Source organism: Doryrhamphus excisus, chromosome 21 (genome assembly GCF_030265055.1).
Source record: "Doryrhamphus excisus isolate RoL2022-K1 chromosome 21, RoL_Dexc_1.0, whole genome shotgun sequence".
Classification (NCBI taxonomy): domain Eukaryota; kingdom Metazoa; phylum Chordata; class Actinopteri; order Syngnathiformes; family Syngnathidae; genus Doryrhamphus; species Doryrhamphus excisus.
In genome coordinates this window covers 742,187-766,461 of record NC_080486.1, presented here as the reverse complement: position 1 = coordinate 766,461, position 24,275 = coordinate 742,187, and the positions used below count along the sequence as shown (strand labels likewise).

At 45.0% G+C, this 24,275-nt stretch overlaps 1 protein-coding gene across 10 annotated transcripts in view; it reads right to left on the bottom strand.

The window, feature by feature from the left end:
- The window catches only part of nrp1a (neuropilin 1a), a 123,643-nt gene that overhangs the window by 54,460 nt on the left and 44,908 nt on the right, over nucleotides 1–24,275 (bottom strand). For 3 of the 10 annotated variants that reach the window (XM_058059338.1, XM_058059337.1, XM_058059347.1), the window contains exons 6-11: nucleotides 16,209–16,265; nucleotides 16,057–16,134; nucleotides 9,833–14,471; nucleotides 9,621–9,744; nucleotides 7,643–7,720; nucleotides 829–1,246 (exon numbers count right to left, since the gene is read on the bottom strand). In XM_058059338.1, coding sequence (XP_057915321.1) covers nucleotides 829–895 — 67 coding nt within the window. In that variant the 5' untranslated portion in view covers nucleotides 896–1,246; nucleotides 7,643–7,720; nucleotides 9,621–9,744; ... (1 more) ...; nucleotides 16,057–16,134; nucleotides 16,209–16,265. The other 7 variants (XM_058059342.1, XM_058059340.1, XM_058059343.1 and 4 more) reach the window with 7 other exon arrangements.

The window sequence follows — 24,275 nt, the reverse complement described above, 5'->3', positions numbered from 1 at the left end:
GATTAAATACGATTGGGAAGGTTGGAAGACATAAAAATGACAAAGAAAGGCCTGCTAGATAGGTCAAAGAAAGGTATAAAACGGGCAAAGGCCACATGAAGCTATTCCGCAATCAAACATTGGATTGGGGTATTTTTCCCAATTGGGGTATTTTAGCTGATATTTGAATCTGAATAAATGGAGGAAATTAGGAGACTGCTGCACAGTTGGGGAGGTTGAGAGTGTAGTACTTCATGTGGTACCGTTATACATGAAATACTCTAATAAATACAATTCATCAGGGTTAGAATTCCTTAGAATTCCATCTCATCGAAATGTCAGAAAACATAAAAAAAATGAAAAGTAGCCAAGGAAAGATGCCATAAAATGAACACACCACATAAAGAGGGTGGCATCTTTAGAATTATTCTGCAAAAAAAACTGATTCACATTTTTAATTTCAGGAAGTTTATTTTATATTTTAATCTGTAAAATGTCTCAAATAAACGCAGAAATTCTGAATCTGCCGCACAGTTTGGGAAGTTAAGTGTAGGGTCAAGGACTCAAATACTTGTGATGAAATTATGAAGAAAATTGGAATTGCGTCTGATTGGAATTGAGGAAAAACATTTAAATATGATTCAAATTCATAATTTATCCGAATAAAAGAGGATGTCGTCCTGAAGGAAGGAAGTGTTTTTGGTCCTAGTTGCCAGAAGGTGAGGTGGGCGTTTGCCAGGGGATCAGCGTGGATCACACTGGGCTAATCTTTTAAAGAAATATTGGGATTAGTTGCCTGGCAGAGTGCATAAAGGGATTATTTATATAGATATCAGATGTCACACTCACCATTTTTGAAAGCCTTGGCCACCGAGAGGATTCCCATCAACAGGATAAAGACTAATCCACAATGCATCCTTGGTTTGTCTCCCCAAAAATAAAAAGAGAAAAAGAGAAATCCCAGATAAACTCCCCCAGAAGCCTTGGCGTCTTGGTGGCCCCCCTTTCCCTTGGCAGGGGCACGGGCGAGAAAAGATGCAAATGAAAAAGTGCGACTTGACGTGAAGCAGTCGAGGCGAGATTCAGGTCTCCAGCATCCTGTCGTTCAGATCCTCTTCCCTCTCGCATCAGCCGGCTGGGCTCTTCTCTCCAGCACCGAATGGGCCATGTCCTCTCCCCACACCTTGTATATATGTCAAGAAATGATCCACTCCCACTTTGACTCCTTATTTAGTCAATGAACGGGTTGGCAGGAGGCACTCCTGAGCTGTGGAGAGGAGAGAGGGGAGAGGAGAGAGGAGAGACAGGTTTAAGGAGGTGAGAACAGGTTGGAAAGGGCGCTCCTCTTATCCCCAAATCAGTCAAAACTCCCAAAAAGACATTCTCCTAAAATAACAAAGGCTCCTTTACGGGGCGATGAGCCTTTTTGGCTTGGCTACAAACAGCCAAAGTGCGTGGAAACCAAAAATGTGTCTTTTTATGCGTAAAAGCGGCGCTCTGACCAACAGAGCAGAGGTAGTCTATTGGGTGCGATGCCTCTCTCCGTACCATTTTTACTAAAACCAGCAAGGCAGCGTTCATGCAATATCGGAGAATGGACCGTCCATCTAAAATAAACTGCTGTAAAGCAACAAATGACATAATCCATCAAAAAGGTGCGTCTGTCGTCCGAAACCTCAAATGTGCAATTTGTACACCTGAACCAATAAAATGGGCATCTTTGTGCCACATTTTACACGCACCGGTAGTTCCCAAGACCACCAAAAGCACTCTTTTCTCATTCATAATGTAGGAACAAATGACAGTACTCGCCTTTTTACTCCGGAATAAGAACACAAACGGCCTGTGCTCGCTAATTCAACAACGCTAAATTCTAAAGAAAAATAATGCTCTTTTTGTCATTTCGTCATTTACGTGCCCACAAAAGTAGCAAACGTGCCTTTATAGTATTTTAATAGTACTAATAAAAATAGTATTCACCTGTCTTGAAGCGCCTTCGTACGATCCACCTTCTTCCAATTTCTCCACAAATAATGCTAAGTCTTCCTCAAAACAAGGCAAAAGAGACTTCCTACAAGTCTAGCCTCCTTGCCTCGCCTGCTCCGACCGAAGGAGGACCACAGTACCATTGGGTTCCGTTTCTATTCAGCCCCGCGTAAAGACACGCAACCAAAGCCCGGGGACTCCTTCCCTCTCCTCCCCGCATTTAGACGCGCTTCGGCGGGGTCGCCTCCTCCAGCTCTCCCGCTCCTTCCCGCTCCAGCCGCGTCTCCGCCGACCACGCCGAGCCACAAAAGCGACCGAGAGGCTGAAATTGACAAGAAAAAGTTACCGATGAGTCCCCAGCGACCTCCCAAATCGTCGGTCTCCTTCCGTCTGGCTTGTCCTCCGCGCGCCGCCGCAGCCGCTGCTCGCACTGACGGAACACGCCGAGGGTTTGAGTCCCTGCCAGCATCACACACCCCCTTTCTACCAGGGATGAGTACGCCGCCGTGCACACGCGTGGGGGTGCGTGAGTTCACGCAGCTGCCTTCTTAGGAGCCCGGAAGCATTTCCAAGCTTTTAGGTAAAGGAGGTGCTGTTAAAGGTTGGGAGGCACATTCAACGGAATCTCTTGATTTGGATCACACGCACTAATGCGCACTTTGAACCTCTACGACAGTGGTGTCCAAAGTGCAGCATGGGGGCCATTTGAGGCCCACTGCTCCTTTTAATACCAGCTAGTCTAAGAATGTAGTGAATACTTCGAGGCCATCGGGACACCAGAGGATCCTTTCGCAACAGTTAGCATCACGTAGCATGGCCCACGGGCCGGAAATGGATTCATATTTTCATATTTGCTGGATTACCAAGAAAAAAAATGTCGTCATTAAAATCTGGTTATTTATGTCAACTCCTGTGGTAAAAATATGGAAGTGATGAATGAATAAATTGTTTCATTTTATGGGCCTGCAGTGTTTTCTCCAGCTCATAACAGCTTTCATAATAAATGTATAACTTTAAAAATAATATATATATATAACATGAATAAATATAAATCAGAGGCCGGACACCCCCCTTTAAATAAGAAAATAAAAGAATGAAAGTGTCCCCCTGAAATCCCCCTCGGTAGCCTTGGTCTGCGTGCGGACCCCCAGGAGCATGTCTGGTCAGGTCCAGCATCCAGGCCATATTTTGGTCAGGTAAAACTACTGGAAGCTGTCACACCATCTCCTGACCTCCTGGGAAATGATGTCATCAGCTGCTGTGCCGGTGGGGGCCTGCAGGGGGCGTCCGAGGCAGTGCAGCTCGGCTGCCTGACAGCTGCTCTCCAGACAAGCGCGTTCGCCATTTTTGGGGTCCGGAGCTTAAAGACTACATCCTGTATTGTGTTAATCGGACCCTACACGGCCAAACGTGTTGAGGCGTCAATAATGCGGGCGACATGAACCCACTTGATGGATGAGACCCACTCCAGCTTTTGTAGACTCTTCCAAAGGGTTAATGATAGATTAAAAAAAAACTACTGCGGTACAATCGAGCAAGATAAGGCTGCGGTCCCGGAAGATGATATATTTTTTTATTCCTAGAGAGCGACTTTATTGTAATAACTCCCGTCTTCCCGATAAGGCCAATGTTAAAATGGAGGCGGCATCTCTATCAAAGGCAGCCTTTGGTGTCCTGGGATGAGACGGGAATAATGCCGACAGTCGTTTCACAAGGGGACCATATCCGAAATGGGGGCTTGATTGTCCAGGAACAATAAAAGAGCAATTTCAAGGATTTGCTCTGTCTTACATGGCCCCAATAATCTTTCCGAGAGCCGGGTGAATAATTACTTCTGGTAAAAAAGCAGACATTTTTATTGCTGCTGAAAGCGCTGGGTTTGATTTCATTAGCTTTTTTTTTGGGCAAGTGAAATGTTCAGGTTGGAAGTTTTTGGCTCAGCGGGAACATTCCCAGCTGGATTTCCCATTGAAATATAGACTTTTTCAGCCTCATCCCAACAACCTGGATGCAAGGAAATACTTGGGATGAGAGGTTACGCCAAGGTTTGGGATGAACGGAAAACAAGGCCAGTGACGTCAATCTGTCCCCCCCCAGTTTCACAGGTTCTACCTTGGCCCGTGTGGTCCCTTCCCACGTGTGTGCACTTCTACTCAATGAGCACCTGGACCCCTCCCAGACCCAGTGTCGGCCGTTCTCATGTTTGGCTGCAGTTTCAATGACTTTGTGGATCATTTCAAGGTTTAGGAGTCATTTTGCACACGGATCTCAGTCATTTATTACTTGAGGAGCAATTGCATGACTGAAGAGGTGCGTCTAGTGCAGGGGTGGGCAAACTACGGCCCGGGGGCCACATCCGGCCCGCCAAGTGTTTGAATACGGCCCGCCCAATCTTTCAAAAGTATTTAATTTAAAGTCAACATACAACCTGGCATCATGGCCTGAGCCAACCTTTTGATGGTTGTATCAATTTCGTTGTTTGACATGGTCTGTTGTTTACAAAGTGCTCCTGAAAAAAGAGACACAAGCACATAATAATAATAAAAATTAAAATTATAATATTATTATTATAACTATTATGATTATTATATTTATTATATTAATGCTAATTATTATATTAATTATATATAATAATATTGTTATATTTGCATATTTTACATAATAATATAATAATTATTATTTTAATTTTATTTTAATTATTATAATATTTTATTATTTTTTAAATATTTAAATATAAATATAAAATAATAAATAATAATAGCAGATTGCATGACAATTTTACAGATACAATAATACCAGGTGGACTGTTACGTGTAAAATATATAGTCTGCCCCCCCCCAGAAATTTTGTTATATCAATGCGGCCCGCGAGTCAAAAAGTTTGCCCACCCCTGGTCTAGTGCGTCTAGATCTTGTATTTTGGTGTCTTATGAATATGTTATTAAGAATATGCAATTGCAGGGTCTAGAGAGCCCTACAGACATGAAATAACACCCCTATAGTCACATTTACACTCCTTTGTTCACATCACATTGCGCAGACTACAGGATCACTGCAGCTACCGCTAGCATGGCAAGCTAACTAGTTAGCCTCTAACATAATTATTCCAAACGTCAAGTGTTCCAAATGGATTGGGGAGGAAAGACAAAAAGGAAAAGAACTCATCACTTCGACACGGAAGGAGATGACAGCCTTTTTTCCCACCCCCTTTATCTCGCCATGGCGTGTCCGTCTCGGCCACGGCACGTCGGCTGCGCTGTGAAAGTCATGTGATCTAACGTCATGTCTCATATCATTACCGATGTCTCGTGACCACAATACTCCATAGAACTGGTCCACCACCAAACAGCCATCATTTAGTAGTTCCTGACTTTTTGGGACTCTTTATGGGGCGGTTGGAAGTGCGACGCAGCGAGGGACGCGTGTATTCGGCCGTACTCCACCATGGAGCAACATGATTTCATGTATGTTTTAAAAACATGACAGAGTGAAGCCGTGAAATTAGACCTACGGAGTGGCCAGGGACGGCTCTTTCTCTCTGTGTACCCACTCGGCTTGTTTCCCTTGACTGACATCTCTGCATGACAGTCGGTCACAGCATCCTTGCGTCGTCCATGACAAGCACGGCGGATGGCGTGGACATGGTCCATGAAGCCGTCCCAGCACAAAGACACATGTTGCTTGTTACTAAAGAAATACTTCACGCACCAGCTTTCAAAAGGCTTCAAGCTGGGAATCTTGGATCTTGTTTTCCAGAGGAATGTCAAGCGTACATGTGGAGTTTTAGAAAAAAAAAAAAAAAAGGGGGGGGGGTGATAAGCTGGAGAAACAAAGTAGAGAGGATGATTCTATATTGGTTTACTGGCAAAGCTTCCGGGCGCCAGTAGAGACCCGAGTGGGTGACAAATCTCGTCAGCAGCAGGGTGGCGGTGGTGGGCGTGCGGGGTGGCGGTGGCGGGCGGGCGCGCGGGGCGGAGGTGGCGGGCGTGCGGGGAGGAGGCGCTACACCCCTCAGTGATATCACACGCTGCAGAAGACAGCGAGAGGTGAAACTAAGTGTGAATCAAATCAGCAGAGGGCTGAATAAAGTGCATCTGAATTTTGGAAACATTATGGTAATAGTTCAAGAGCATGAAACAATTTCATGGGGGTTGGAAGACGAGGTCGGGGGGGGGGCAACATAAGACGAGGGGGCGTGGGGAGATGGCATAGTGCAAAAACAAAGAAAGGGCCTGATTGGAAGGAGACACATTTACAGTGACATTTAGCCAAGCAGCAAAGATGTATGAATAAATATGCATAATGTTGCCGGGAAGCATTGAGAGCTTCTCAGGGGTAGAGGAGGGTGCGAGAGACTGCTCCTGAATTAATGATGAGGCAGCCGACTGTCAGTCTCGGCCTGTGCATGTGAGTCCGCACATGTGACGCCATTTAACAGTGTGTGTGTGTGTGTGTGTGTGTGTGTGCGTGCACAGACACACACACAAACTCACTCTTGCAGCACCCCAATTTCACATCATCGCTGATGGAAACGATCCAATCCTTGATACCTAATCAAGCCATCTTTTTCTCTTTTTTTCAGACGCCAATTTGATGTTTAATTACATGTCTGAAAAAAAAATCACAGCTTGGAATTTTTTTCATTTTATTTTTTACTTTTAAGATTGTTAATGTCTGCATTGAGTTCATTTGCCAGGAAGAGATAATGAATATTGTCCTGCCCATCATCATCATCATCATCATCATCAGTGCCGGAGAAGCCCCAGAGATGAGGGAAGTGTGATCCAGGAGGGAAAAGCTATGTGGGTCAGAAGCATCGCACTGGGATCTTATTGCTTGGAACCAACCGCTGCTAAATAAAATGTTGATTGTCGTCTATCAGGGGTGTTCAAAGTGTGGCCCGGGGGGGCCGTGCGGCCCACGGCTCTTATTGTAGTGGCCCTCGGGGCATTCTAAACATAATATTGAGCAAGAAGGAGAATGGGGAGAGTAATGTCAGAATATTAAGAGAAAAGAAATTGTCCTCATAGCAAGAGGAGTTTAATGTCGTAGCGTACGTAGCCAATGGGTGTTCCGAGTTGACAAGTCCTATTTCTGTCACCCGAGCACCCCAATGATGGGATGTCAATGCGTCCGGTCAACTTTCAGCAAGACAGATTTGTCCCTTGACCAATCATCTTCATCATGAGCGGGATAATAGCCGATGTCCCAAGGAGGACAATGAAATGAATCAAGTGCTTTGTTAAGTGCCAGGAGCTTCAACAGGCGGTAAAACCCAACCCCGCCTCTGGCCGTGCACCTTCATCCAGCGAAATGGAACCTGAAACAGCAGCGCAGTGAGCCCAGAGTCCCGGCAATTAAGGGGAGGAAATCCCAACAATGGCGGACCTGCCTTGATGCCAAAGATAAGCTGAAATGGTGAGACGGGCAAGTGAGGAAGATGAGACGCCGGGCTTTGTATGGTTGCGCTGCTGGAGGGGTGGGAGGGGCCACAGGTAGTCAGTGTGTTTGTGGAGTGGATATAGTACGTACGGTATCTGTGCTCTTCCTCGCCAAATTTAACTAACGCACCGTATCAAAGAGCCGCACAACAAATCCTCCCCATTAAAGCAACAACATATATCAATAAAAAAATACACGTTACATGAATAGCAGCAAGCAGCACAGGGATGTCCTACCTGGACGGTATTGGTCGGGCAGTACTCTTCCAGGTGAAGGATGTTGGACAGCCTACAGCGAGACGATGCTCTGTGGTCCTAGCGTTTAGAACACAACACAAAAACGTTAGAACCAATCACGAAACATCTCATTAAGAAACATCTTTTCCAACAACACCACTTTGGAAGATTTAAGGTTTGGCAACACTTGCCAAGTGTAACCTAAAAGCTCACAGCCCAATCAGTGGACTGTGGGTCCAAATTGAGTACCGTCCGCCCAGCTGGCCCAAATTCCCCAGCAGAGCAGCAACCCAAGTCCAACATGGCTTGCCAGAGCTGCGATTAATTATGCATTAATCTCAACAACCGAATAGAATGTGTCCCAGTAAACTTGCTACTTCCGTCGCAGCGGGTGCCGTTGTAAAAATATGTTAACATATGTCCACATCACTTTTTAACCACCAACATCAATTGCTGACAAGAAAGCAGGCGGCAACAAACATGGCGGACATGCTGCGTTGAATGTTTTCAAACAATATCGTTATGTCATGTTTGACCTTCAAACCACCCCGAAAATATACAATGGAACCTTGGCGGTCAAACAACGAACCTCAACAATGAACTGACGCCTGAGTTTGCGTATTTCCCAGTTAGCATACAATATGGCGTATGTCGTCTTCAAGTCGGTGAGGGTTGGAGTTGGACCTTCTGATCTTGGATCTGCAGGTTCTTGTTGACCAAAGTCATTGACGGTCAGTCTTCAGTGATTTACTACGAAGTCTGACCCACATTTTTCATCAATGTTCATATTTGATATTTGCTAGATGTCATCTGAAAGCATCCGGTCTAACAATAACTTGCATTGTTTTATTCATGTGTGCACGTCTCCGGGGTATTTAAACATTTATCAAAGAGAGAAATGAAGATGAATATCTGACCTTCCTCGTACACATTTTGCTCAAAGGGTTTTTCTAACATATTTTTATTACGTCTTACTGTAACGCCACTCAAGTGCTTAAATCAACTGGTAATATTTTCACTCTTTGAAGATCTTTGAATCTTTAACCAAGCGGATGTTCCTTGGGAAGTGTGCAGGGTATTGACGGCTGGAAAGGTTATTTCTTTTTCTTGAACCTTTCTTCCTGGTTGGTGGACAGCGCTGCTATTGGAGGAGCAGCCAATCATCACACGATGTACAAGCTTTTCTAATTCTATTCCGTCATCCAGGATGAAGGACGAGCCCAGAAGGAAAGTACAGTTTTCCTTCATTTGGTTCTAGACTCGACCGCGATAAGTGAATTTGCGTCTTTACGTCTGATTCAACATAGAACATAGAAAACCTGTTTATGACTTGTTAAATACCGGTTTTATCATGATTGGATCCCCATAGACATGAAATAACACCCCTATAATCACCTTGACACCCCTATTATTCTGTGTTGAAATCCCATTGCACAGGCTACGAGATCCCTGCAGGACATAAACGGCTTCCGTTAGCATAGCAAGCTGGTGTGCTACCTCGTTAGCCTCTCTAATTTACTTCATAAAGTCTTTGAAACAGAGTGGGAAAGAAGTACAAAACCTACCACTTCCACACAATATCAGAGGAGAACCACAATGCTACATATTTATCTATATTTTTGGACCGAGAATAGCCGATAGTTAGCCATGAAGCAACAATCAATTATTAATGAACTATATTGAAAACTGCAATCTAGTGAGGGAGCAATATATGAACCTCAACAACGAGGAAAGTGAAAGTTACGTTTGTGTGAGACTCTGGCTTGAAGTATGTTGATCTGCATTACTTTTATCTCTTGTTGTGCTGTGTGAGTGCGTGTCCAGATGGCCTTCTATGAGAAGCTGAGTGGATTGACGGAATCCAAAGGTGTATCAATAATATCTAACACTACTTTAATTTAACCTTATTACTAAAGGAGTGATACAGTATCAGATGATGTCAACAAAGGCAAGGTTGAGGTGTGTTCTGATTGGTCACCTTCAGTGTCTGTGATTCAAATGATTAACATCCCTGTGTTGCGTCACTCTTGGTTTTGGGTAATCGAGCAACCGTGTGGCAAACCTCCACGTGTGGAATCCTGTCAGTCTGACACCAGCAGACTCTAAAGGTGCAAAGATGAGACAGACTATTTGATAAGCACTTAATTTGAAGCATTTCTCCGCCATGATTGTAACCCTGGACAAACATACCAGGCTTCCCGTCTCCTGGCTGCCAGCTCACGATGACCCCTGAAGTTCTTTCCCTCCACTCTGTCAATATCCCGAGTTGTTATCCTGACTGCAAAGTGCTGCTGTCACTGCAGGAGCAAACTTACTTCTTTACACCGTGTCAGAGTGCAGCCCTCAGAGAAAGCTTCCTGTCCGCAGAGACAAATGGAGACGGACGGCGAGACAAAGAGAGGCAGCAGGGCAGAGGGAGAGAGGAGAGACAGGAACAGAAATATTTGCAGTCAAATGCAGTGTTGGGGGGGGGGGGGGGGGGGGGGGGTCTACAGGTGAGAAACGGGAGCATCTCGAGCAGACGTGGGTGAAATACGGCTCTCTGGAATGGGATTAGCACATCACGTGTTCTTCCTTCCATTCACTGTAAAGATCGATTACATCAGCAGATAAGACGTTTCTGGACTGCAGACGACGAACCCCAGTTCCACGTTGTATGTTCTGGTTAACGACCGTATGAAGCGTTTGAAGATAGAGCGGCTATGAAGCCAGAGACGAGACAATCGTCACAAGGTTTGTGCAAATGGCGTCCCAGCGCCAGAACACAAACACGCTGGTTGCAGCTCAGTGAATTCTTGTTAAATCTTATGTTAATTTGCCATTGGACGCACTCACTTTAGGATCTGCTGAAGTGTGAAACACCTCCGGCATTCCCCGAGCCCGGCTTCATCCGAGCGGATCTGATGCCAGATTATGACTTCCTGCTTGCTTCTGCTTCCAGATATTTTGTTTGCACAGATGTTACTTTGTCAGATTTATAACGATGTTCTAATTGTAGGTACGTAGGAGTGGGCCCCAGTCGGGAAGGGCTTTCGTGTCAGCTTGGAATTCTTTACTAATCCTCCTCGAAGTGATTACTTTTTGTGTCAAAAAGATCCCAACAACTATTTCACTGGAATTAGCCAAGGGAACTAAAGTCAAGTCAAATGTTGGATTGGGAATGACCAACTACTACGACACCATTTAAAAGGTTTTCCAATGAATGACTTACGTATATAAAGTTATATATTTGGCTACAGCACCCACGAGGACGGCAGACAATCAGTTTTCTTCAGTTATTAGCTCGGTGACCAAAGGGGCGCACAAATACATGCCCCTGGTATTGATTGAACACCACATTGATTGGCGGTGATGCACGAATCAAGCTTGCTTTGCTCAGGTTTTTCCAGACGGGATGAAAGCTCATTGGAATGTTTGTTACACACCGAAAAGCAGCGCCGGGTAGCTGGTGACATTTGGTGAATTATTTTTGTACTCTTTGAAACTCCACAGACAGGAAGTCAGCCACTGGTGACACGGCTATCTAGGATGCACGCTTCAGGAACATTGCACTTAACTTTATTTTATGTATTAGTATTATTATTATTATTTTAGCAGAGAGAACCCTAAGAGAAGCCATGGCCACACCCAAGTATAATTATGTAGCATTTGCAGCATACCTGTATAAATTCATGTCCATTTGAAGTGAATGAGGCTCCCTGGAAAACTAGTTACAGCAGAAGAATACACGCAACTACACAACTAACACTCGACTCTGGTGAACACGATAAAGATGATATTATAACGTCCCCCTGGATGATTGTGTACTTTGATGCCACTATTCGCCTATTTTATAGCTGATGAGTGTATGGGTTTGGCTTCTACGTGGTTCTTTGACCCGATTGGTCGGTTGTACCATCGATACGTAAGGTACACATTCCCGGCAACAAGCATCCGTTTGATCTCACCTTTCTTCTGAAACTTTTCACTGACTTGCTACACCTCCATCTGATGTACTTTGCTGCCGTCCTCGGGTCTTCGTCATGCTCAGTTTCCAGGCAACTGAAGGGCACGCTGATGAGCGCCGCAAAGCATAATAGCAGACTGGCGAAGCTGGAGCGAGAACTTGACAAGTTTAATGAAGACAGGCAGGCGAAACAAAGAGGAGCGAGACAAAGAAACAGAAGCCAGAGATCAGGGAGGGTCAGACCCAGAAGAAAAGTGGCGTTCCGCACATTTCCCTCCAAGGGTGACTCAACATGACCTTGACACATAGCTAAGTTTACGTACATGCATGCTATATTCCTGCATCAGTCGCAATTATAGTCATTTTCCTAACATTAAAAACAGAATTCAGAGTCATGACATATGCTTGTATTATGTAAAACCCTAAATGGGATCATGCTTGCTATCGGAATATAAATCATCCTGACCACTCAGATGGAACTGGTTGGGATCGGCTGGCGAAGAAATCAAACACAGCCAGAAAATGCGAGGAGTGATTTGATACTGTAGTTTTTCTGAAAGACTTAAATAGAGTAAAAGCACCGTGCTAGCAACCACTTATAGACGCAAAATGTAACATGACGATGGCGCTTATTCAAGTACTTATTCATAATTTCGTGGACTGAACTGATCATAACGATATGTCTGCACTCCTCACTGTGACATAACGATAGAAAACATCGTTATGCCATTCCAAACTGAACGTTTTGTTGCATAGTCAGAACTTTGGTAGCCAGCACAAATGTCACAGAACCTAAAGAATTTATTTTGGGGGGTCCTAAGTGCCCCATTTCCGTGATGTCGAATCTACATCAAACCCAAGAAAGATTCTGTGAGCGTTTGGTTTGGCCTTAGGCCTGCTGGGTCAGTCTTTAGTTTTCACTTTGGTTTCTTCCCTGTCGGGGGTCGCCACAGCGAGTCAATCCCATGCATGTTTTGGTTTCGTTTTTACCCCGGGGGGGCTTGTGCCCTTCCCGACACAAGCCGTGGCCTCCGTCACGAAGGCGTGCACCATGACACCGGCGGGGATTTACGATGGTCAGCGGATGGTTGAATATTTCTTACAGTCACGGCGTCGCCCCCCTTTATTAAAATCCCTACCCCAATATTTGATGTTGCTATGGGAGTCACGTCTGGCCAGTGAATGACACAATCCATTGATATCTCACTCAATTGAAATGCCACGGAGCAATAACAATTTGCTACAGCAAACAGCTTGCAAATAAAGCTGGCCTCCCTGAGCGGTAATAAAAAGCCTGGCGTGGAGGAGGTTATATTGGGACTGTGAGAAATCAAATAGATAGGATCTGGAGTGCTCGGTTTGGGCGCCGAGCTCTGAAAGGAGAGTTAGGCTGTCCATTGTGCTGTGTAAATATTGCACACATCAAGTCGTGGATTTCAGTCGTGATGAAATGCCCGGAGGTCACAGACACGAGCACGAAAACGCCTTGCTCCTGCCTGATATAAATATATATAGATAGATATTTATGCTTGGCACGAGGAGCCACTTTGCCTAAGAAAACGCTGGAAAATGGGGAAGTGTTAAAGTACTTACTAGCTGCAACGTAGTAAGAAGTAGGACTGGGTGATCGCCCTCACATCAAGCAGGACCAGCATTGCCGATGTCGCTACTTCTTACTTCAGTTTAAGTTTTACCTTTAATTTGTTGAGCAGGAGTATCATTTTAGGCAAGCTAAAATATATATTTAGTTTAACGGTATCCGACAAAAGCCCTCCTATAAGACCTTATTCACAGAGTTTATACTACACGTAATAATAAAAACAACCAAACATTTGTATTTAAATGTATGTTACACGTGTGTATTCCATGTATTTGAAGAGCTTGCAACCAAAAGGCGCTAAATCCAATTTTCACTAAGTTGCATGTTTTTCATGAGTTTAATAGACCTCTGTCATGTGTATCCAAATCACATATTTTGGTCTTGAAATCATTTAAAAAAATATTTAAAAAAGTGATATGAAATTTATGCTTTCAACCAAAAGGTGCTGTTTCCATTTCAGATATCATTGATTTTCTCGAAATCAGTCAAAATGGATTTAGCGCCTTTTGGTTGCAAGCTCTTCATTTGTATCATAACTATAAGACGTCTGCGCTGTGATGAAACCAAAAAGTTCACTTTTGAAAACGTACTTGCTATATGTTATATGTTATGTTGATATTTCAGAGCAAAATAAGGGAACATGGCTTTGGTTGAGTCAAATGAATCACATGACAGGCCCCGCCCCCCCTTATGTGTCACCGTCCTGACCTGCAGCGGAGTGGTGACATTTGTGTTGCACCAATGTTTACCAAGTGGACTGGAGAGGATTGTTAAAAAGTTAAAAAATACAGGAATGGGGGAGAAGGGCGAAATATAAGCGTTAGCCCGGAGGAAAAAGATGGTTGGCAAAAACAGAACATGCCAACTCCACGCAAAAAGGTCTGAGCCAAGATCTGAACCGTATTGTTCCATATGTAACAGCTTTTATTCCTGATATAGAAAGAACAAAACGCCGTGCCGTCTATTTACTGGAGTCTACTTTCAACGCGCTGGAAAGGTTAACCAGCACATAAAGCTCCTTTATCGTGTGTGGGTGTTAACCTTTAACCAGGGGCCGTGTTGGCGTTTGTTTGGAGCCGCGGCCTCACAAGGTCACGTAAGCTCACCATCCTGTCACGCGCCCGCGGGTCCAGACTCCACTTTTAGTTGAAGATAACCTCGCTGGTGTGCTGGTGGGCTGCATGACTCACTGATTGTCCGTGTTTACCGAGGTCACCGGCGCTGTGGATGTGGAGCGTCCAGCGGCTTTATCTGTCACCTGGCTTCTGTGGCCTAACAGGATCCTGTGTGACGAGGTACAAGCAAAGATGTCCGGACATTGTAAACAAGCGGCAAGCTCATCTGACACCAGTGTGTGTGTGTGTGTGTGTGTGTGTGTGTGTGTGTGAGATAGTTACCTCTGTCAAGGAGGTGATGTTTTCATCACCGTTTGTTCATGAGCCGCATTACCAAAAACACTCAACTGCATTTACGCAACAGTGGAGCGGCCCAAGAAGGAAATCAATAAATGACACAGCCAACCTTTTTTCTGGTCCTTTTCACTGCAAGATGGAGGCTTTGTTAGGAATGGAACATTATCCTCTCTGTGGTGGATAAGCACAACGGTGTTGCTGTACTGTACAAACAGGATGGAAAATATCTTCAGTAGGGTAAAACCCCCACTGTGGTCTAAATCTCAATTCATTTAATAATTATATTAAAATGGTCTTAAGAATGTTATATTTTCCAATTTGTGGTAGATAAGCACAAATGTTGCTGTAATCTAAATTATATTTATTACTGTATTAGTAAAACTAAACCGTCTCATGCTTACATTAAAAAGGCGGTTAGGAATGGAACATTTTACATAACATAACATGTACTAATTGATCATTAATCATTGCAGCAAACCATCCCATAATACGCAGGGTAAAACTATCCCGTCTCATGATGGTCTAAATCGAGCTCAGGTTGGATTTTAGATTCATTTGATTGAAAAGATTCTGGAAGGTGAATGGAATATTTTCCACCTGTTTTACACGAGTACGGCAACATGTTTGTGCATATCCATCACACAGTGGAAAATATGCCATTCCTAACACCTCCTTCATAAATTCAAGCCATTTTATTGATCCTAGTTGGGATTTTTATCGCCTGGATGTACGAGTGGAGCAGAGGTCGGAGCAGGAAGCCCACAGCCCCCCCAGGACTCAATTAAGTGTCCTCATTCCAACCGGCACGGCTTCATGGCCAGTCTCCAACTCCAGTGCTGTGCTAAATCTTTTGATTAGCCAACGAGAGTTTGAGCTGGATCCTTCCGCCTTCATCTTTCTCTCTTTCAACTGGAACGCCGGGAGCATGAGCGTGAAATATCAGGGATCTCTCACACAGATCCAATAACTTTCATTTAAACGCTCCCGCTTCAAATCTTTTGGCAAAAAAAGTCAACAGTGCTGTTAAAGTATTGATTATAAACGTCTTTATCTTTATCCTCTTCATCGGCATGCACACAGGCCCGACGCCCCCCCCCCCCCCAATCAAGTGGGGACACACCAAAGGCCGATTGCAATCTCCAGTGTTTGCCATCGTTCAGATTTCCTATCCGGCAGGCTGATGGGAACGCCGCACGCCTCCCCGCCAAAGACACACAAGCAACCTTCCATGAAAGCACGTTAAATGTCCTTTCACTTGCCGTTTGCACGTGAGCAAAACGGGCACGCTTGAAGTTAGGATGCATACCAGCCCGAGGACTGCTGCGGGGGGAACTCATCAAAATGTGCAAATGAGTAAGCATGCTAATGGCCGAGGGGCCGTAAATAGAACGGAAAACTAAAACAGTCATGAAGGTTACTCTGATGCTGACACCCGGAATACCCGGAATATACACACCAGCATCCCGGGGTGATCCAGGCCGTCCTCATCAGCATCAAGGATTCATATTCGGGATCCAGGATGAGGACATGCTGACTGGAATAAGACAGAAAAAACAGCTCAGATATCAGAATTAACTGGACTGTGAAGGTGAGTAAATCAAGCGTTACCTCTGTTTTTTTCCAGCCTGTGATGTTCACACCATGTCCAAACGTCCCCTTCGCCCACTGGTAAACAAAAGAAAAAGAAAAGTAAATCAGCCTTTTCTGTTCAACATTGTTCCTTTTGCTTTTTTCTTCCTTTTCTTTCAATTTCTAGAACTTTGGACAAAAAAAAAAAAAGACTTTTGTAGGTCTTTGACTGCGCCGGCCATGTTTAATAACGTTCTACGACACAAAACAATAACACTAGCGGCCTTTGGCTCCACACAGGAAATACCGGACCTTTTCATTCAGGAAGATTTGTTGGCAATAACTAAATTCCAGAACGCTCCACCACTTGGATTGATGTGCCGTGGTGAGACGTTTCATTAAATAACCGACAAGGCATATTGTCCCCCCCAGCCCCCGCCCCCCACCTCTCATAGCGCCGCCACATGCACGCCACTTTAATGAGGCCGTTTCTCGTGCTGCAACTCCATGAGAAACAAATGCGTCATTCCAACCAACAGTGGCGGCGTGATTGCAATCCTCGCTTCCTCCATTTGCATCGTGTGAAGACGTCCTCGTGACCTCGCCGTGTCCTCGTCTTCGGGATTCAGCACAGCCACACCCGTGATGGGATGATGCTTCACTCTGAAGGGACCCGAGGGGGGGACTGGGCCTCTTTCAAAGCCATCAGCCAGCACCTCAAACAGCATATCGTGTGTGTGTGTGTGTGTGTGTGTTTGTGTGTGTGTGTGTGTGTGTGTGTGTGTGTCATCCAAAGTGCAGTGCTGATCTACAGCAGGGGCGTCCAAATTTCCCATCGGGGGCACATAGTGACAAATGAAAGGATGCAACTTTGCTACTTTGATATTTTGGAACGTAGATATGCTAAGAAGAACAAGCCTATGATTATCGACTTTGCCCCCCCCCCCCCCACCGCATTTCTTCAGTTTTCATTTTCTAAATATTTTGACCTTCTTAAATAATCTGCCAGTTTTCTGCGATATTGCTTTGTTGCCATCACATTTTGGCTTAATTTCTATAATAATAATGTTTTCACAAGCTAATTTTTCAAATTTGGTTTTCGTTTCATGTAATATGACTTTAAAAAACTACTTTTAGTTGCATCAATATTTGTTTTTTTTTTTTTAAATCTCTGCCGTTTCATATTTCAACTTTCTTATAAATTTCATTCTTGTAATATTGTGACTTTATTGTCAATACAACCTTACTTTCCACATTTTTAAAAAAGTTTTCTTTTTGAAAATGATATGTTTAGAATGTGGAACAGGCAATAAATGGACCCCGGGCTGCACTTTGGACACCCCTGCTCCATTTGCATGATGTTTGAAGGAGTCCCCGTGACCTCTCAGTGTCCTCGTATTTGGGATTCAGCCCAGCGACACCCGTGATGGGGTGAGATGGGATGGGGGGGGGGGGGGGGGGTCTTTGAGGTGCTGGTTGACGGCTTTCAAACAGCACATCGTGTGTGTGTGCGCGATGCACGGTGCAGTGCTGAGAGGCGTCTACAGGTTCTTGGAGACGTGATGTTCCACTTTCACCAACAGTGCAGCAACCATCCTTTCCTTCCCATAAGTGTCGTTTTTTTGTCCTTTCATGTTCTCTTAATCTTCACACTAAAAGGAAACCATCCTCTTTCGACTATATTCCCTCTCCTCTGCTTGAAAGGATAATGTTGCACGGGAGGCGGGCCCAGGCAGCCCATCTCCGTCTTTTAACGCCGCCTGTCAGCTTGACTCTTCCTCTCTGAGGGAGGGAGTTTCCGTGATGAAGATGCTCATTTCTCCCTCCCCCGTGGAGGACCCCATTGCAACACTGCGCCATTAGCCAGAGGTTGCGCTTGTGCTGTGACGGCTTATTAACATATTTCATCTGCAAGTGCAACTGGCCCTTCACAATTCAATTGCACTTCCTATTTTCCTCGCGATGACGGCCGACTTGAAAGTTTGTTTTCAGTTCAATATGCTAAGTTTTTTTTCCGCCTGGAATAAAAGGCGCACAAAATGACTTGCATCGTCTCTCCATGCATTCAACATGCATGGATAGACAGAAATGTCATCATAAAAAACACCTTCCTGCCTTCCTGCCACTCAAGTCTTTTGTCTGCTTGCTTTGTTCGATGCTAGCGGTCCGTAGTCTTGCTCAGCCACCGTGAAGGACAGAAATGCTGCACGGATCTGCCGGGGGCATCCGGACCCCCTGGAGCAAGTACACTTTGGATTAATATTTCAATCTGTATGCAAGATTTAAAATGTTCTGCATAGTCAAGCGGGCCTTGTGGGGGTGAGGGACTGGTGGGCTTGTTTAGCACCTAAAACTCCACGTGCCGAGATGGGCTTTTTTTTTTATTCGCCATCCGATAGACTCATGCCGCTCTCTGCTGTGCCACCGGATATGTATTTGGTACATTTGAAGAAATGATGCTACTGGTGACCAAACATCCTCTGGTGGTTGTCACCCTTTTTGTTTCGTGCCATGAAATGGACCGGCATGATGCGGGGGCGTCCAGTCCATTCACCCGCACCACGGCAGCGTCACGCATGTTAAACATGGCCAGACGCTAGCTTGCGACGCCATCCCAGTTAAAAAATGTTCAACTTTTCATTGCTGTCAGGAGCTTCATGGAGCAACCAATGAACGGACAGGATACTGACAAGTTTGATATGACAAAACGCCAAAAATCAGCACATCTGTGCATTTCTGCATTTTGTGCACGTAGACGTGCGCACGGCAGGTTGCGACCCAGGCTTTACCGCAACATGTTAATTTCATGCATGTCTTTGAAAAGCACGCGCCAAGAATGTAAGCACATATTCCTAAGAACTCTGAAGGAGGCTTATTGTTTCCTTTCATTAACGGATCCCGGCGTGTTGCTCATGAACTTGCAGTCATTGCCTCTCCATGATGGCGCTTATTATTCCTCATCATTTCCAGCCAGGTAGTAATTAGGTGTGTGTCGCTTGCTATGCTATTGTTGATACAATACACATCACTCAGGCTGCAATTGTCAGAAGATTAGGCATTTTAATACAGCAGGTGAGAATTAGAAGAATGTGAGGGGGAAAGGAGGAGCGCCTATGTTTATTCATGACGGAAACAATACCATTCTCATATCATGATTGAAAATGACTCAGTCGTCGGGCACAATCAAGTGTTCTTGACTGGTGCTGATGATCAAAATGAAAAAGCAAAGTGACTCCCGTCTCGCTTGATATGCAGCGGAAGCAAAACAAAGAGCAAATTGGCTTTTTTCAGAGATCAAGAGCTGATTGCAGAGAGCATTTCCCGCGCACGTTTGTCATGCATAAACCATAACAAGGATGCAAACTGATCGCCTAGGTGATCTTGACGAAAACAAGACTTAGGGAACCCTAATAGCCGTTACGCTCAGTCATTGGCCAAGGACACAGCGTGTACACAAAGCAATCATTTTATTTATGATACGCTGACTCTCATTTAGTGTGGGATTGCGATTGTCCTTTATCCAAAAAAAAAAAAACACCATTATTCAAATGTTTGGAATGACCTTGTGTTCATGATTTGGTGAAGGACTTCTGCTGGGCCAAGACGGCGGACGTGACTGCAAAGCGGCGCCTTGGGTTTCGTAATTTATCACAAAAGTCGCACAAAAACTGAAATGTATGAAAACCAAAGCGATGTTTGAACCGAGTCAAATGAAGTAGTTCATCTTAGTTTGTGATCCGTGTGTTTACACCTTTACTTTTCTGGAACGGAGCTTATTGGAGTCTCGTTTGGGTTTGAATGTGACTTACAGGATGTTGGAGTATTCTGTACACCAGGGCTGCCTATTAAACTACTTCTAAAATGGCCCAAAGATCCAAAAAGGTCCACTTAAATGAAGAAGATCTGAGCACCCCTAAGGTTTTCATGATCATTTCTATCAATATTTTCTAATTTATGAGGATATTCCTCTTTGTTCATGCGAGTTAACCTCCTTTGGTTATTCCGAAGCCTGCTCTATTAACCGTCCAAGCATGAACGCTTCGATTGAGGGAAGCTTTGGTGTTCGGATCAGGGGTGATGAAGACACAGGACATTCCTTCAAACCACAGAAGCCAACTTTTTTTTTGCGCTTTACTTTGAATGAAGACTTCACCGTGTTCATATTTCACGCCGTACACAAACGTACAAATCACATTTTATGAGACCCGAGTTTGGCACGCTTGGCGAAGTTCTGCCCTTCACTCTGTAAAGTCCAATATCCCGGACTACAGACGTCTCTTTTACAAAGCAACAAATCAACTTAAAGTCAAACACCGAAGAAGGAAAACTTCCTTGTCTTCACCACAAACTATTGTCTATCGGTCATGGATTATGGAATACCGGGAAGCCGATAATCCTCAATGTACGTTGCTTCCATCCATCCATCCATCCATCCTGCTTATCTGCACAAGTGTCAAGGTGACTATATTGGTGTAATGTCGTGGTAGACATGCATATATATATACATATATATATATATATATACACATATATATATATATATACACATATATATATATATATATATATATATATATATATATATGTATATATCATATAGTTAGTTCGTAAAAAGGTTGAATTCTTGATGAATTTATAAAGAATCCTACATTTATCGTGGTCGGGTCTGGAACCGATTGACCGCACTAAACGAGGGACGACTGTAGTACCAAGATGACGTACTCTCAGATCAGAAGTGCCAAGATTCACCGGCGTGATGAAGGAAGTGGTTTGTTTGTCCTTAAATAAACATGAGGCTTGAAGGCACCTCCTCAGCCTTGCTCCTCGCACCCCAGTTGTCCTCTCCGTCACCGTTATGAAACAACAAACACTTCTCCCTGCTCTGTTTTCCTTAGAAGTTTTCATCGGTGTTTGCCTTCATCTCCGAGCGAGGGGGATGGAGGGGGATGAAGGGGAATGCGGTGGCATTTATCACGTCGGGATGCGAAGGAGCGTGCGGCGTCTATCTTTGAAGAGCTGCTCAGATATAACATGATGCTGGAGAAGCAGAACGATGACAATGCTAATGAGCGCCGGTGTCCTGCTGAGAAGATGAAGAGGGTTTCTGCAGAGTGAGATTTACGGCGTTCGGTCCAGGTGCAAAACGTATATTAAGAACACCAACTAAAAGATCAGAAGCGGAACGACAACCCAGTCGGAGGTGAGATCATAGTCTCCCATAAAGACATTCACAAGTTTCCAATTAAAGCCATGACGGCAAAACGGATAGGTGCTCTGGAAGCACTTAGCGCTTCCGAGATAAGACCAGCGGTGGTTTGCAGAACGTGACGTCAAGCACGCTTTAACCTTCTGAACACTGACCGACAGATCACAAATCATGAGGTGAGCGTCTGCGTGAGGGACGCGCAACCAATTTGTCTTCCCGGACGCCACCTCCGACCACGGTGACGTTTGCATCGGGTTGAAAGAACAGCTGCACGTCAGCTTTCCCGCCTGTGGCTTCAAACCACACGCCCGTCCGACACAGACCCTTGATGGTTCATGACTTGACCTACTTGCGTACAAGTCATAGTCGGTCATGACAGATGCCGACTTCTCACGTACAGTTCCCCAACAAAAAGCCAGGATGTTTGCCGCCTGTACGTACGACACCGTTACACTGCTGAGGGTGAAACCTGATTGTTGTCCGACCAAAACTGGACACCACGGCACCACCAGGAGGGGACTCTACAATGGAGGTTTGGGTCCCTCTGATTCAGGGAACAATTGTGTGGCCGTTCAAACAACATGAAGCACTAGGCAAGCGTGTATCTGCACGACTGCCCCCATACCGCATCCACGGACACCATCATCCTTGACCCACCTATCCCGAATCCTGACACCAACTGCGTAGCTCACACGACGCAAGGAAAACACCGTTGACACCCGAACCGGACCCTTGATTAAACACGACCAACGAGTACAGCTATGAAAGCCGCTTGTGTCAAACCGTGAGATCTCTTTTGCGGAGGCAAGACTGCCCGCATCCTTAGAAATGTCAGCTAGCCATCCCAAGACTCATCTCAGTGGAGCTGAGGAAATAGAAAGAAGAAATACAGAAGACAGATAAAGTATTGTCGGTGTGAAAGACGGAGGCAGCCATATTGATGGGCTTAACCGAACGGCCGCCAAAGCGCTAATGTCCAACACCAATGTCATCCGTCAAATGGGCGCCTTCAGCCGCTGCTCCCGGCCCAGGTTTCTTTCAGGCCAACCTTGAGTGACAGGAAGGATTGATGCGTGCGTCTACGCAAGCTTGTCCTCCCCGGCGACACATCTATTCCTCTTCAAGCAATTGCACCAACGGACAAGACAAAGCGAGCGGTTGTGCATTTCACCGACATTCTTCTTTGTCGGGAACAGCCCGAGTGACAAGCGGAGTTCACTTATTTCCAAACGCCCTCGCTCGGCGCTGGGCGACCAACGCATGCCAGCTGATTCTGAACAACTTCAACACGCTGGCTCCGCCATAGCATGTTGGCCGCGTCCCCAGCAGGAGATAAGCGTGTTGGCGGAAACGAGGTGCGAGGACTTTGGTGTTAGAGGTCTGCGTCTTTCAGGAAGACAGGAGGGCGGGCGTGATGGCCGACTGGCACCTGCTCCGGAGACACCAGATGGCCGGCAGGGTGAAGGGACCCTGTGGAACTCTGGGCATCTGCAGCTCGTGTCGGGATTCTGGCAAGGCGGCCGTGTTTGGCCAGCCGTTGCCCCCTCGGCAGCCTGCGGTCTGAGGATGGGAAACCGGAATGGGCAAGGAATGAGTGGAAACGCACCTGATGCTGTGTTGACATGCGGGGAATCCGTGGCCGTCATCCAAATAAGCTCTGAGAGCGCGGAGAGCAAGTGAGAGGGTTTGGCAGCTTACCTCGGCGAAGTTGAAGTTAGAGGCTCATCAAAAAAGTTTTGTTTAATTAGACACTTGGCCAGATGAGCCTGCCCCCCCCCCCCACCCACTCACATCAATCTTGCATTATCTCTTTAAGCTTTAAAACAAAACACACAAATACACATACAGTATATGCATGTATACACATACACACATTTACTGTACATGTATAGATATATTGTGCATACATAGTACTGTACAATATATATACAAACACACACATACTGTATATACCTATACCAGGGGTCAGCAACCTGCGGCTCCAGAGCCGCATGTGGCTCTTCATCCTCTTTGTTGTGGCTCCCTATGCGATGCTTGAATATTTTTTAACACCCGAGTGGGGAAAATGCACATCTTTTGAAATGAGTTTTAAAAAATCCAACTTTGCCTGAGACCATGAATGCATCCCGACTGAGTTCTGACTGCTATTCAGTTCAGTACATGAAGGAAAATAAGTAATACTTTCCCGGAGCTATTTGACAATTCTCAAAACTAAATTAGAGCTCACTTAAAAACAGCGGCATGGGAACTTGTTTGCGCCGGAGTAAACAAATCAGGTAGGTTTACAGTAGTTTTTATTTAGTTTTTTATTTATGTACGTTTATCTCCAATACTAGCAAGAGTACTCCAACTCGTCTTTTCTTATCTGAACTACTTTGATACCCCCAAATTCCCTTCAATGTTGTTTTAAACATACTATATGTTTTGCGGCTCCAGTTTATTTTTCTTTAATGTGCGAGGGGGTAAAATGGCTCTTTTCATAGTAAAGGTTGCCGACCCCTGACCTATACGAATAGTGCAACACGACATCACTGCAAAATGATGAACATGTTGGTAAACAAGGACTTTGGCAGCCAGCGCCATCATTGCTAAGGTTTCGCTAAAGTGAATCGTAAGTATGAGCGTGTTGAATGATGTAGCGGCAAGGAAACCATTGGCTAAATCCTTGCAACATTTATTTTTCCCCTCCAACAAGAATTTCTCCCTCGTCATTACTCACCAACGTTGCACCCTCCAGCCGGACTGAGCTGTTATCAATAATTACAACACAAATCTTAAGACGCTGCCGTGAAAGTGACGGCTCAATAGAAATATTAGCACAAGCTAAAATGCCTTTGTTTTGATCAATAAGAGAAACAGACGAGAAACAACTGTTGAGGCTATCACATCTTCATGAGGAC